General features: G+C 48.6%; 1 protein-coding gene and 1 long non-coding RNA gene across 8 annotated transcripts in view; one reads left to right on the top strand and one right to left on the bottom strand.

Moving 5' to 3' along the window:
* LOC109491185 overlaps positions 1–7,006 on the top strand; it is a 13,646-nt gene extending 6,640 nt beyond the window's left edge. The window contains exons 2-3 of the long non-coding RNA XR_002144516.2: positions 5,832–6,160; positions 6,852–7,006. This is a non-coding gene — a long non-coding RNA (uncharacterized LOC109491185). The remainder of the gene's footprint in view (positions 1–5,831; positions 6,161–6,851) is intronic.
* CABP1 (calcium binding protein 1) overlaps positions 1–12,990 on the bottom strand; it is a 52,785-nt gene that overhangs the window by 20,873 nt on the left and 18,922 nt on the right. For 3 of the 7 annotated variants that reach the window (XM_034638587.1, XM_019809581.2, XM_034638593.1), the window contains 2 exons: positions 9,196–9,296; positions 7,000–7,119 (listed from right to left, as the gene is read on the bottom strand). The exons of 2 other annotated variants lie outside the window; for them this stretch is intronic. In XM_034638587.1, coding sequence (XP_034494478.1) covers positions 7,000–7,047 — 48 coding nt within the window. In that variant the 5' untranslated portion in view covers positions 7,048–7,119; positions 9,196–9,296. The remainder of the gene's footprint in view (positions 1–6,999; positions 7,120–9,195; positions 9,297–12,990) is intronic. 2 more of the 7 variants (XM_034638589.1, XM_034638591.1) reach the window with 1 other exon arrangement.

Here is a 12,990-nt window from a genome sequence, read left to right as displayed (position 1 = left end):
CGTCCCCCGGCCGCTTAAATGCGGCCCCGTCGCCGCCGCCCATGTGACAGCGCAGCCTCTACGCCCGGAGCCCCGAGCTTCCCAGCGCCTGGCAGTGCGGATCTGGGGGGGCCGCCGGCTGTCCCCGGAGAGCCCACCCCCAGCTCCCCGGCGGCCCAGGTACCGCCGCGCCCCGCCCCTTTCCCCGCCCCGCGCTCGAGGAGCCCCGCTTCCGGGCGGCCCCTGGCGGCGGAGGGGGCACTGCGGCGAGGAGCCTGGAGTGCTAGGGAAGGGGCTTGGCGAATGGCCCCAAAGATGCCCGGACCTTTGTGGCCGGCAGTGCCTCTTTAACACGCCCGGAGGTTCCCACAGTGACCCGGAGCGGCCGGAACCTCCAGAAATGCGGGCGGGGTGCACTCTCCAGGGGGTACAACTTTGGAAATGAGGAGAGAGGTGCAGTAAACTGGCGACCTAAGGAGGAGGAAGGCACTCTATGACGGCACTACGTGCAGGCACGGGAGCCAGAATGGCGTGGAAGGACACTGCTGGAAGGAGTGTCTACGGGGTACTTCAGCCACTCCAGTACCGCGGAGTGCAACCAGGATGACCCTGGTACATCAGCTTTTCAGTTTTCAAAACAGAAGAGAAGTCAGGTGGCATCTGTATAACCGGGACTTTGCAGGGCCTGGTGATGATCAAGTTTCAGGTAGGACCCATTTGCTGCCCCTCCGGCTTTGCCTCCCCGCCCACCGCACCTCCATGTCCTTCTAGATGTTAGAGAAATCCCTGCTCTTGGTGGGCAGCCAGGGAGTCACACAGGCCTGATTTGAATCTCAGATCCTAGCTCTGCCGCTTACCATCTTGGGCAAGTGTCATCAACCTCTCTGAACCGTGTTTGTCTCTTCTCTGAGATGCAGGTAACAATCCTAACCAACTCCTTGGTAACATCCAATGACACCATGCACATAAAAGGCCTCGCACAGTACCTGAAACAGGGCGCACGGGCGGTTAACTCAGTTAGTTCCCTTCCCTCTGCACCTTATGAGGCCCCATCTACCCCTCTTATCTAGAAATGGGATACTTGAGATTTGAAGGGGGGGTGGGGTGGGGTGGGGTGTGAACCTCCCAGGCTCTCCCTGTTCTGGTCTCTGGCCCTGATGCCATCCATGCATGAGAATCAGGCAAATCTGGTCACTGCTTGGCCTCAAGAGGACAGATGGACAGATTGACAATATGCTACACTTCACCCTTAACAAGGGTTCACCCTCCTCTGCACTGCCTGCTTCTTTTACATGTGCATATGCAAGGAATTAAGAACAAACAACAAACAAAATGGGCAGGAAAAGCAACTGCCACAGGCCAAAGTGAACAAGAAAAGTGTGGCAGATTGTTTCCCAGCTCACCCAGAAGGGACTGAACTGAACTGCCGTATCAAAGCCACTCGGGTTCCTAAAGCACAAACAGGAAGGCAGGCTGGGGGACCGCAGCCCAGGAGCCTCACTGCAACATCCAGTCCAATAGGAAGGGTGTAAAGGGCCCACCCTCTCAGAGTTTGGAGTCAACCAATGTCTTACCTGTTCCAGCCCTCAGAATAATCTGTTCGGCAGGATTAACAGCGAGTGTACATTCTGTATAAATCACAGGAGATAAAATACCTCATCAGAATCCCTTGGGAGCTGACCAGAGGGTATTCTAAGTCCCTGCTGTGCCACTCTTGGTTGTCTTTCTGAAATTCCCTAAGGATTCTTGGGCAGGACCTCTATCAACAACCAATTTCTGAAAAAAGTGAGGAACCTGGTTGCATCACCTATGATATTAAATAAAAGCAATCAAGATTATGTTCATGGAGCAAATGGATGAAACACCTGCACTCAGATCCTGGATCATCTGGATATATGCCAAGATTCAATTTCATTTGTAAAATTTGCTAATTTGTTCATTCACTTAAGGATTTCTAGAACCAGGCACCATGTTAGATACCTGGGATACCAAGATTCATCCATTCATTCAACGAACACTCGAGTGCCTGTTATTTGCCAGGCACTGTTCTAGGTTCCAGAGACAGGGTGAGAAACAAAACAGTCTGTCCTCAGTGACAAATGAACAACTACACAAATGCACGGGAAATTAACGGTGACAAACTGGTGGCGTGTAGTGCCGTGAAGAGAAATAAAGCAGGGAAGATAGGAGGGCGTAATGGAGGGCGCTCTTTTAGACTGTGATTAGGGAGGGCCTCTCTGGGGAGGGGACATCTGAGCAGGGACCACAACAGCAAGCCACGCATATGTCCAGGGGAAGAGCCTTCCTGGCAGAGGGGAGATGGTTCCTAAGTCCCGAGGAGAAAACAGCTTGACATATTCAAGGAGAAGCAAAGAGACAAGTGGGGCTGCAGTGAGCAAGGGGGAGAGTGGTACAGATGAAACTGGAGGGGAAGGGAAGGGGCCAGACAGCTGAGGGCTTTGGGTTTTTTCTAAGTGTGAAGGGAAGCCAGTAGCGGGTTTGTGGTAGAGGAGTGGCCTATGGTTGTTTACATCGTTAAAGGATCATTGGCGGCTTTGCGGTAGGTCCTCTGTTGGACGGCAGGGTGGCAACGTGGATCTGGTCAGGTGCTGTCACATGGAACAGGTGGGAGAGGATGGCGGCTTGACTCCAATGATTGGTGGGGGTGGTGGTGAGAAGTGGTCAGATTCCGGAGATATTTAAGGAAGGACGGTGAGATTCAGTCCCTGTTCTCAAGGAATTCACAGAAAATCAAAAGATACTGAAAGCCACTATAATGTAATGGGAAACAGCCAATAAGCGAATGACAAGCTGGGTACAAGAACACCAAAACAGAACCTTTAGGGGAGTCAGGGAAGGCGTTGGAGAAGGTGACATTTGAGCTCTGTTTGGAGAAGTGAAATTCCACCAGGTGAATAAGGAAGGTAAAAGGAAGGTCATTCAGGGGCACCTGGGTGGCACAGCGCTTAAGCGTCTGCCTTCGGCTCAGGGCATGATCCTGGCGTTATGGGATCGAGCCCCACGTCAGGCTCCTCCGCTATGAGCCTGCTTCTTCCTCTCCCACTCCCCCTGCCTGTGTTCCCTCTCTCGCTGGCTGTCTCTGTCTCTGTCGAATAAATAAATAAAATCTTTAAAAAAAAAAAAAAAAGGAAGGTCATTCAGGCAGAGGCAACAGCTTCAATGAAGGTTTGGGAGGGTGAGCCTGCATGGTGTGTTTGGGAATCAATTTGGGGTCCTGAGGCTGGGGGGAGGGGTGAAGGCGGTGGACAAGGGCTGGAAGACTAGCCTGGAAAAGTGCTTGGAACTACATTGCAAAGGAATTTGAATGTGACATTCAGGAGTTTGTCCTTTTGTCCTTTATTCTATCAACACTAGAGAGTCCTTGAAGATTTTGCAAGTATGTACAGGACACTGGCAGAACTGTGTTCTGATGCTTCGTGGAAGGGACCAGAAGGACCTTAGGGGCATAGGTCCATTGATTTCACAAAAATGAGTGAGTGCCCACCATGTGCTCTGTGCACATCAGGAAGACAGCAGTAGATAAATGGCCATCGTGCCTTTCTTTATGGATTTTAAGTCTGGTGGGAGGTAATAAGGACTAAATGTAGAGGCTGGGTCAGATTCAGGAAATATTTCAGAAATACCATCATTAAGACAGGGAAAGTTCTGGATGTGGAAAATGAGAATGGCTTGCCTTTCTGATTGTGAGATACAATGGAATACAGTTACTGCAAAGTATCCCATCTCCGAGAAATCATTTTTAAATAATCCGTATGGATTATATACACCTTCAGAGGTTCAAGAGCACTTTCACATGGAACGTCTCACTTGCCCTTAAGTGTTATACAAATTGTGATTACTAAATAATTATATGTTGTCATATTACTGGACTGCATAACCCTCGGTCAAAGCAATGGAAAAGAAGAGCTGTTTCGGAGCTCTGGAAAGATCCTGGAATACGAGGGCAGTTAATTCAAGAAGATGGGTCTGAGACCGTGGCCGCCGTGAAGAGGGCACAGTGTGTTTACCTGTCTATATGTCTTATTTCTAAAAGAATCCATTCGGGAGGAGTAAGGCAGGGTTAAAGGCTAAATTCTGAAAAATGTACATGGGTCTCTCCTTTAACACTTCCTACCCTGATAATGTCATGTCCCCGTAGCAAACTCCTCTAAAAAAATCGCGCTTCCCTGACCAGGACTGTGTGTCATATTTAGAGTCTAGGAAAAGGTGGTAGAGTATTTGCACAGTGGTGCTTGAATTAATTCTCCATGACGTTTTTTGTCTAGCTCGTTCCTTTCTGCTGTTATCAGAATCAAATTCCGCACTTAATCTCTCTGTTAGGTTTCAAAAAGCTGGGATTACAAAATGTTCTTATGGCTTTAAGTCCTCTGTGGTGATTGGGGAACTCGGGAAAGGATTGGATGAGAATTTTGTTGTTGTTGTTTTTCGCAGGGAGGGGGCAGCCGGTGGACCGAATAGGGGATTCCTTTCCAGAAATCTGCCTTTGGACTCAAATGTTCATCACTTAAGAGGATTCCAAGATTTTTAAAATAAAATGAAAAGGGATGTAGGTTACAGGAGTATATGCATATGTCAAAACTGAACAGCACACGTCAGACTGTACAGCTCACCGTGTATAAATCATAACTCAGTAAAAAGATCAATCAAACAAGCAGAAACAGGGAGAGCAAAAATAATACCGCCAAGCAGAACCAACTACTGGACTGTCTTAGGGATGTGAATTACGATTTTCAAAATTGTAGCAACTGAACTCCGTTGGTAAGAGCCTCTGACAGTGAGGCCAAGGTTGTCATGAGCTGATTCCTATGTAGGCCATTAGCTCTCCACGGCTTTGTGGGTGCCGTTTGTACCACTCATCCTAGCTAGCAAATTCTGTATTTATTTGTTTCCTGGTTTCAAGGACAAAGGAGAGAGAAAGCACAGATGAGGGAAATTCTGTCCGCTCCAGAGGACTGGTCAGAAGTTACCATCTTTTATTATTATTATTGTTATTATTATTATTATTATTATTATTATTGTTGAAGTGTAGTTGACCCCGCAATGTTACGTGAGTTTCAGGCGTACAACAGAATGATTGGACAAGTCTGTACTTTATGCTGTGCTCACCAGGAGTGTGGCTACCTGCTCCCACCAGACAACGCCACTGCAGGGCCCCTCTAGTCCCTATGCCGTGCCTCTGCACCCGTGACTGAATTCATTCCAGAACGGGTTACCATCCTCTAATAACAGCCTGTCTGATCTCCAAATGTTAGAACAGATCAGGACCGTCGGTCTCACTCAGAATAGTCCTCCCTTTCCTTCCTCCATCCCGAGCAGTTCTCAGCCTCTGTCAGATCCTGACTGGATGCAGGAATCATCTTCTCCCCACCCCCACGCCTAACTCTTTTACTGCGATGCCACACACCCCTGTATCCTATCAGTGGAGACACACGCCGTCAGTATACAACACACCTGAAGTCACCATTGCAACCGTGCAGTTTCCATGAGCTGAAATGCAATCCAAGTTCGGGGGACCTGACAGCACTCTAAGCACGGTGGCCTCCTTTATTACCTGTCTCCCCCACTAGACTGTGTGTTCCGTGAAAGCAGAGACAGGCCTGTTTTAGTCCCTACAGGATATCCAGCACCTAGTGCAGTGACTGACACGTCATAGGTGTTCCACTAATATTTAGTGCATGAGAGACAAATCAAAAGAAGCACAGTGTTACTGTTTTTATGGAAACGAGTCCCCTGTGCTTGGACTCAGCGCGGGGGGGGGGGGGGGGGGGGGGGGCGCGGGGAATGGAATTGAAAGCTGACTCGACATGGTTTGGCCTGGTTTTCCCCTTCAGATAGATCGTTTCTGTGGTCTGTATCTACAACCTGGATCCCGAGTGACCGGCCAGCAGGAAAGTCCGTGTGACCTTTAAGGACCAGGCCTGTTTTTGCCACAGGCAGGAGGGTTCTGTGTTTTAATTGCCTGGAGGCTTCATCCAAAACCGGAGTCAGCCGACAGTGCAGACTGTGAGCAGGGCGGTGACATCTGTGGCACTTGGAACTGTGCCCGGCCCTACAGCAAGGAGACCTCCTGGTACCGTGAAGTTGGAAACAAAGTGGGTTCAGCAAAGGAAACTCGACGTTGCCACAAGGAACGGCAGAGCTACTCATGACGTCACCCAACGTAAGACCCTCTTCTCTACGGTAGACTTAAGTAGTAGCAGAGGGATGGGAGGCATTGGGAGCTCAAAGACACAACTATTTACCAGCCGTGTGGAAATGTGTCGGTATTTTCACAATCGAAAGGCCATACCGGCGCATATCTGCTGATTTCCGGTCCTGAGTATCGGCAGAACTACCCCCAGCACAGGATGTCTGAGAAGCCCCTGCTTCCTTGGAAGCTGCAATGTCCCCATTTTCAGATGAGATGGATAGGCAGTGTCTCTGCCTGGACATCTAAACACTGCGGCTCTGGCTGACAGGACCTTGAAGGGAGGCTCCTCACCTTACAGAGTCTGAGATAATTCTCCTTTAGCAAGGCTGACATCACTGGCCTGAAGGTGGATTCTAGGCAACTGCCCTGTCTGGAGAACAATCATTCCTGCTGGTGTGTGAGTCACTGAGAGAGAGAGAGTGAAATTCAGAGACCTTCTGGAGCAGACCTCTACTCCCCCAGCACTGACCAGCCTGTCCCCGGGCTACATGTAACCCAGCAACAAAGACAGAGATGGGGACCGGGCTGGAGGACGAAGTCGAAGGTCTGGAGCTAAAAACCCAGACACTCAGCCTTTAATGGAGGAGGGCTTTTAGAAAAGATCCGGCAAATTCTCTGCCCTTTCAACTTCACTTTCTGTTCTCTTTTTATCTGTTTTCAGCATTTCCAATTAATCTTGGAATGAGCGCCCAAGGCAAGGAGCCAGTGGTGCCTGAGGAATGCTAAAGAGCAAACTGATCCAGGGAAACAAATGCCAGCGAGGGACCCCACAGCAAAGAGACAGACTCTGTGAGCAACTCTCCCGTTACCATGAGGCTTGCGAGGCGTGTGCGCGCGGGTCTCCGCATTGGCACCATCTGCCAATTCCTCAGGAGGACAGAACAAACCAGCGAGGCATGAAGATTAGATTATGTAACGCTCGAGGATTGCTGTTTTCAAAGAGGAAACAAATGGAACGAATTGATTTGCTTGTCAGAGTCCTGTCAGTAAAGGAGACCTGTTCCCTCCTCCTCCAAGAGGACCTCATTAAGGAGGGGCATGATTTCACAGATTCAGAACATGTTAAGACCACAATCAACTCCATTCATAAGACAGAAAGTCCAATTTCCAGAGAGGCACTGGTAAATCCTACTCTGCTCCCCTTGCCCGAAAAATGACTATTCACTACTACCTAATAGGTACCAACATGGCAAGGAACATAACTTGCCAGGCGCCCCCCCCCGCCCCCGCAAGAGATTCAGAACCTGGGTGCTTTGCCTGAACTGACCTCACTTGTTTCTGGGGGAGCAGTATCTAATTTTGAGACCAGCAGGGTCATGTTTACTATTCAGAGCTCTAAACAGGTGCGTTGATAGAGTGGGGATGTGTTCTTAAAAATACAGGCATCAGTAACATTGTATGGTGACAGATGGTGACTACACTCATCCCGGTGAGCACTGAGTAATGTATAGAATTGTTGAATCACGGTGCTGTGCACCTGAAGCTAATAGAACATTGTATATCAACTGTAATAATTTTTTTTACATACATGCATCGAGAAGGAAAATTCACTGCATGTCTGGGATTCTTCTGCCATTGTTGGGCTTCTCTCAAAATGCCCAGCACAATGCTTTTTATGGTATGTTCAGTAGAAGAATGAACGAGTGAACGGTAACCCTGAACCTACTACCATAAAGCCATTCCTAAAGGTTTTTTATTTCCTTACTAAAATACCAAGATTTAAATGTCAAGTCTTTACTCAACAAGGAAATGAAGTCTTCTGTACTAGATATTTTCCATTTGCCCCATCAGATCCACTTTTCTATGCTCCCTGCTGTTTGCCCTGGGGTGCTCTCCTGTCTAAACTGCATCAACGCGGGCCGCCTCGGTGGCTCAATTGGTTAAGCGTCTGCCTTTGGCTCAGGTCATGATCTCAGCATCCTGGGATTGAGCCCTGCATCGGGCTCCTTGCTCAGTGGGGAGCCTGCTTCTCCCTCTCTGTATTCTCTCTCTCAAATAAATAAATAAAATCTTAAAAAAAAAAACAAAACTACATCAACTCACTCCTGTGTCCTCTTAGCTTCCATTTGGGCACAGCAGAAGACTGGAGGGCAGAAGGAGGGTGAGCTCTAAGTATGTATTCCCGCAGTCCCCCCCCGCAACCAGATCTCCTCAGCACCCCCCCACACACACACACACCAGATCTCCTCGGGGTCCTGTCGGGGTTGGTTGTGCCTACTGACAACAGGTCACCGCTCCTCCTCAAGGGGGACCTCTCTTTCTGGGTTCTGTAATTTCTCCCTCCTTTCAACTTCCAGATCTAGAAATGATAAAGACCCCAGCTATGACAAGCCTCCTGGGTACCACACTACCTGTATGGTTTCCCTACACCCTACTGACCTTTGTATATAGTCTCTCTATTAAATCCTCCTCCAATTATCTAATTTGAGTGTGCCATCTGTTTCTTACAGACCCTGACTGATACACCTACCATGGGTGTCAGTTTGTTCTAGGCCCTGCACGCAGTGTTTCTAAAAAGTAGCAAAATTAATAATACGATATGCTACTACTTTATACTTATTCTCAATGTTCACCTTCTCACAAGGCTATAATAACAACTTAAAGATAAAACCTAATTCCTCTTTACAACATAATTGTGCAGTAGAGTTTGTATGAGCTAAATATAATTCAGAGAACAAGCTTTTTCATGTCATCAAAATTCATGTTAACAACTATAAAGGGAGAACCACAGAACTGATGCCCCTGACTTGAGATTTAGCAAAAACATATTCCAGTATTTAAATCAATCACACAAATATTCAAAAGCCTATGATGTGGCCAAAAAGGTGATCTTAGTAAGAAACAACACAGACGTGGGTTCTCACTTTGTGCAGTTTGTTCTCATTTCACGCAATAAACATGCTCCTAAAAAAGTTCAATACAAATTGTGTTTCCATAAATCAAAACATAGGTTGTACGATCGGGGCAAGCTTCCTATTCGAATAATCATTTGGTAAAACAATCACCTTTTGATCTTTTGAACCAGTCCAGATTTTTCATGCATCCAGAGTACTTCAAATGAAATTTATCTTTGGTCTGCAGGGAGGATCGGTCTCCTTCCGTGCTCCTGGAATAGGAGAAATTGTGGAATGGAATTTAGAGGAAAGATAAGGGAACTACCATTTATAGACCACATATAGGATGCTAGGCAGTTTGCATCTGCTAGTACATTTAATCCTGGAGGTATATGTGTATTCCATTGTTCTCTTATTTTCTACTCAAAAAAAAAAAAAAGTAGAACAGCAGGTGTGGAATTCAAAAATCCATTTTTTTTTTTTTAACGAGAAAGCAAAGCAAAATATTCAATGCAGGACTATAAAGATCACATTATTCCCCAGCTTCAGTGGCTTCCCACTGTTTAGGATCAAGTCCAAAATTCTTCACACGGCCACCGTCCCCGCCTCAGGACTCTCGCCCAGCTAGGCGTCTTCCTAGTTGAAGGCCTTTGCCCTCTCTGTCCCTAGAACCGTCTGCAACCTCTTCTTCTCCCTTCTTTTTCAGACTCAGACTCATCCCTCTGCTTTCCTCTCAGTTTACACTTCCCAGGGAATGTCTGTCTCCCCAGCTGGGCCTATGTCACTGCATCTCTAGTGCCGAAAACCTGACAAGGGCTGAACGCTCATGGGTGCCACCTCCTCAGAGCGAGGAACGGTTGCCCAGCAGGGCTGCCCGGCCTCACGGTGGCCCTCTCTACCACTCACCTGGCAGGGGTTTGCCCTGGCCCCAGGAGCCTGGCAAAGCCTCCCTCAAAAACAAGCCAAAAGAACCTCGTCTGAGATTCTAGAAGGTCTTTGCTTTCTCTCTCCCAATCAAGCGCACATCCCAGTGCTCCAGGACCCGGAACTCCAGCTGAGGCGAGAACGTAACAGAACCACGTGTCCCAACCGGAGCACGACTTCCCTGCCGCCTCACACCTGCGCACTTGGGTCGCACCCAGCACATGATGCGGAAGCTGCGCCTGCGCGCGAGAACTGTTAGTCACGTGACCTCTCTGCCCTAGCCCGGATGTTGGGGCATTTCAACCTGGCCGGCTGGAGGGCTGGAAAAATTGGGAGAGGGGTTTGCGAGATCCCTCGGGAGGTCGGGGTGGGCCTGGGATGTACAGAGCCCAGCCCGGTGCCAGACATTGGGCTGAAATATCTCAATGAATACTCCCAATGGCTTTTTGTAGTCTAGGGGTTGATGTGCCCGTTTTACAGATGGAGAAACTGAGGCTCGGGGAGAAAAAAACAGGGACTAGTCCAAAGGCACAGGAAATGACAGTCCTGGGATTTGAACTCCATTTTTTCTGTCTCCCAAATACCCAAGCCCTCTTAGGCCCTGGCTCATCCTTCAAAAGTCAAGTCTGTTTTCCCGAACTGTGGTGGCCCCTGGGCAGGAGTGTCCTCTCTCCTTTCTTGTTAAACCTGAGCCAGCTGTCTGCCGGGATTCATGTCCTGGCTGTGTGACTTTGAGCAAGTCATGTCACCGCTGAGCCTCTGTCTCATCTGTGAAATGACAATAGTGCTGTCTGTCCATTACTTATGAAAATTAACTTTTCTAACAAAAATGTTGCGATGCCTACCAGATGCCAGGTACTGTGCTAGGTAGGCCTGGGGTATGCCAAAGCAGAAGAGCTCGTGTACTTATGGGATAGCGTGTGAACGACCATACTAATAAACACCAAAGCTCATCAAGAATCCATATCGTGTGTTAGATAATGGCAAGTGTCATGAAGAAAAATCGAGCCAGGAAGGAATGTATGGCATGGGTGCAGTTTTAAGTAGAATGGTCAGGGAAGGCCTCATGAGAAGTTGGGATTTGAGCAGAGACCTGGGGAGATGAGGGAGTAAGACCTGCCAGGGATTATTCTAGAAACCTGGGAAAGTTTGGACCCATCTCCCATTAAGAACAGATGAGATCTAAAAATGGGCCTGGCATCCCCATTGAAGCTCGCAGTTCTGCGGGCTTCCCTTATTGGAAGGTGGGCAGCTCTGCTGTGGGTTTCTCACAGCTGGTCCTGAGGAAGTGGAAACAGCCTGTTACAGGTATGGGGATTCACAGCCAACAAGCTCTTTCCTTGCATCTCCAGAGAAGTGGGTGTTCCCATCAGTTCATTTGAGAAGGGTCTGCCGTGCCCTTGGAAATTTCTACTTTTTGCTCCATTGGAAACAAAAAGAAGCAGGAAGACAGAATTAGGACCTGTGCTGACATTTTGCTGGAATGTCCCATCTCCACCAGGTTCTCAAATACATGCTGAGGCTCATTCACACAAGTGCATCTGCTCAAAGCCCCTCACAGACATGAGAGTGCTGGCACGTGCCCGCTCACACACTTGAACACTTTGCACAGAGAAGCCTAGTCTGGGAGAAAAATATCAAGCCAGGCCTTGGCCAGCTCTCCTTTTTAGCAAGTATTCTGAAAAAAATCTCAGAAGCCACGCTAAAGGGAGAGAGCCCTCGAACTGTCCATACTGGGAGGCCACGGAGTCCAAAAGACTGAGGCCCAGAGAGGTGAAGTTAGCTGTCCAAGGTTGCACAGCAAGTCCATGAAAATCTCCGTGAACGCATACAGTCAACAAAGGTTTTGAGCACCATATATATGTGCCAGGCACTGTTCTCGGCACTAGGGGTGCAGCAGTGAGCAAAACAGACAACAATTCCTGGCCTCTGGAACCGACATTCTAATAGAAGGAGACAGACAATAAAAGGAGAAATTAGTAATATACGTAGTACATTAGATAATGGCAACTGTCATGGGAAAAAACTGAGCAGAGAAACAGAATGAGGAGTGTATCGCCTAGGTGCAGAGCTTTTCGTGGCTGTTGTTGTTTTGAGAGAGAGAGAGAGAGAGAGAGAACACGTGCGGGAGCTTGTGCACGCGCCGGGGGGAGAGGCTGAGGCAGAGGGAGAGAGAGAATCTTAAGCAGGCTCCACACTGAGCAGGGAGCCCAATGCAGGGCTCAATCTCATAACCCTGAGATCACGACCTGAGCCAAAATCAAGAGTCGGACACTTCACCAACTGAGCCCCCCAGGCGCCCCTGCATGGGTGCAGTTTTAAGGAGAATGGTCAGGGAAGGCCTCGCGAGAAGCTGGCATTTAAGCAAAGCCCTGAAGGAGGTGAGGGAGGAAGACATGCCAGTATCTGGCAGAAGAATGTCCCCAGAGGAGGAAACAGAGCAGCAGCCCCAAGGCAGGAACATACCTAGTGTGTCACCAAGAGCAGCAAAGAGGCCTCTGGAGTGAAGTAGGCAGGAGGGAGGGCAGGAAGTCGGAAGAAGCAGGGTCCAGATTGTGTATGAGCTTTGTAGGCCACTAATGAGGACCTTGGCTTTTACTCCAAATGAGATGAGAAAGCACTGGAAGAGTTTGAGGCAGAGAAAGGACATGATCTGACCCAATAAAACAAAACAAAACAAAAAACCTGGAGGGGCGCCTGAATGGCTCAGTCAGCTAAGCGTCTGCTTTCCGCTCAGGTCATGATCCCAGGGTCCTGGGCTCAAGTCTGCTCAGCAGGGAGTCTGCTTCTCCCTCTGCTCCTTCCCCAGCTTGTGCTCTCTCTCCCCCTCACTCTGCTCTCTCTCTCAAATAAATTAATTAAAAAAAAAACAAACAAAAAACAGAGCTACTGCTATTCTTTCATTCACTTATTCAGTCATTCAAGTGTCTCAGGTGCCAGGCACTCTGCTGATGACAAGCTAGACAGCCCCAGTGTGAGCCATGGGGCACTTGGGTGTGCATTTTGTGCTGATCGGAGCGTCTAGAACAAGGAGAAAGGAGG

The sequence above is a fragment of the Ailuropoda melanoleuca genome, chromosome 12, assembly GCF_002007445.2.
Source record: "Ailuropoda melanoleuca isolate Jingjing chromosome 12, ASM200744v2, whole genome shotgun sequence".
Lineage (NCBI taxonomy): Eukaryota > Metazoa > Chordata > Mammalia > Carnivora > Ursidae > Ailuropoda > Ailuropoda melanoleuca.
Note: the sequence above shows the minus strand (reverse complement) of the source record. Positions and strands in the feature narration are given on the sequence as shown.